Source organism: Zonotrichia albicollis, chromosome 11 (genome assembly GCF_047830755.1).
Source record: "Zonotrichia albicollis isolate bZonAlb1 chromosome 11, bZonAlb1.hap1, whole genome shotgun sequence".
Taxonomy (NCBI): domain Eukaryota; kingdom Metazoa; phylum Chordata; class Aves; order Passeriformes; family Passerellidae; genus Zonotrichia; species Zonotrichia albicollis.
Window position 1 is genome coordinate 6,670,448 of NC_133829.1, and position 1,487 is coordinate 6,671,934.

General features: G+C 47.7%; 1 protein-coding gene across 18 annotated transcripts in view; it reads left to right on the forward strand.

Annotated features, from left to right (window-relative positions):
• The window catches only part of AKAP13 (A-kinase anchoring protein 13), a 208,791-nt gene that overhangs the window by 201,841 nt on the left and 5,463 nt on the right, over positions 1-1,487 (forward strand). For all 18 annotated transcript variants that reach the window (XM_026791324.2, XM_026791323.2, XM_074549214.1 and 15 more), the window contains one exon: positions 342-654. In XM_026791324.2, the coding sequence (XP_026647125.2) occupies positions 342-654 (313 nt within the window). The remainder of the gene's footprint in view (positions 1-341; positions 655-1,487) is intronic.

Consider the following 1,487-nt stretch of genomic DNA (forward strand, 5'->3'; position numbering starts at 1 on the left):
GTGTGCTGGCGTTCCCTTCCCAGAGAGGCACGCTGCTCCTTGGCCTCCTGCCACCATCTGTGTGTGCAAACCATGCAGGGTGAGTCTTGCTATTGAGATCTTAGAGAATATTTGCCCTTGGCTTGTTGATACATAGCAGAATGCATGTAGGAGCAAAAGATAGTGGAGTGTTACTCTTTTTCGTGTCTCATATTTTCATCTTGAACAGAGAGGGCTTTTCTCTCTTTTCTTTGCCTGGATGGGAAGGTTGTTTTACCTGGTGAATGGGCTGGATGTTCACCCCTGAGTGGTCTGGAACACTCCTTTTCTATCCTGTTTCATGAAACACTTTTTCTTCCTAGGTTTCAAATCTACATGAGAAACTTGCCAGAGTCTCCTCCCAGTCCAGCATTGACGAGTCCTCTATGCAGAAGAACCCTTCCCTTCCTAAACAAGGGCACTTTGATGCAGAACTGTCTGTCTCCCCCAAAAGGAACAGTCTTTCAAGGACACACAAAGAGAAAAGCACTTTCCATTTGCTTAGCACAACAAACCAGACTAACAAGGCAGCTGAGGAGCAGACCCAGATGCCTACTCGCCTCTTCAGTTTAGCCAAACCAAAGGAGAAGAAGGAAAAGAAGAAGAAGGGCAGGGGACATCGCTCCCAGCAGTCTGGTGAGTGTCAGGGGAGCTCACAGGTGTTTGTTCAGGGTTGGTAAGCTGGCTGTTTTCCTGCAGCCAGTGAACTTTTGTGGAGGCCACAAAATCTGGCTTGAAATGAGGATGATGACACAGGGATGGGGAAGAGCAGCTGTGTTGAGTGGATTTCTCAGCCTGAAGTGATCTTCTGTGGATGTTTCTGCCTGTTCTGCAGCCCCTGGGGTTGTCAGAGGGACGCACATTCTTCTCATTGTTTCTACCCTTCCCATCCCATCCTGAGCAGCCTCCATGGGCTGGATTCTCTGCAATACTCTGCTTCAGTGTCTGTGCTTTCAGAAGGAGCTGCTGCTGGGATGCTCTTGGCTCTTGCAGCTCCTGAGGCATTGATGTCTGCTTTAGCTCTGTGGCAGTTTGGAAATTATATCCACAAGCCTTGTGCTGGCCTCTCCCCTCAAGCTGGTCTGTTTTGTCTCTTGATCTGAAACAAAAACATACAGGGTTTTTGTTTGGTTTTTTTTGTTTTTTTTTTTTTTTTTTTTTGGTCTGATAGTTTTGCATCCCCTTAGGACTCAGAGGTGCACCTCAAACCTCTGACCCACATGAAATTTGATCACATGCCCTCGGATGACCGCTTTCATTCATGCTAGCTCACTGATGTTTTCCAGCTTGTGCACAGGAAATCTCACCCATTACAAGGTGTAATTTCATGGTAGCTCAACAGGGACCTGAACATCTTTTAAGGGGCCTGGTGGATTTGGCAGACAGTGGGATGTCTGTGCACACAGAGCCCCACTCTGCCTGCTGTGTCCCTCTGTTCCCATAGTGATTCCCACATGCTGTTTTTACAG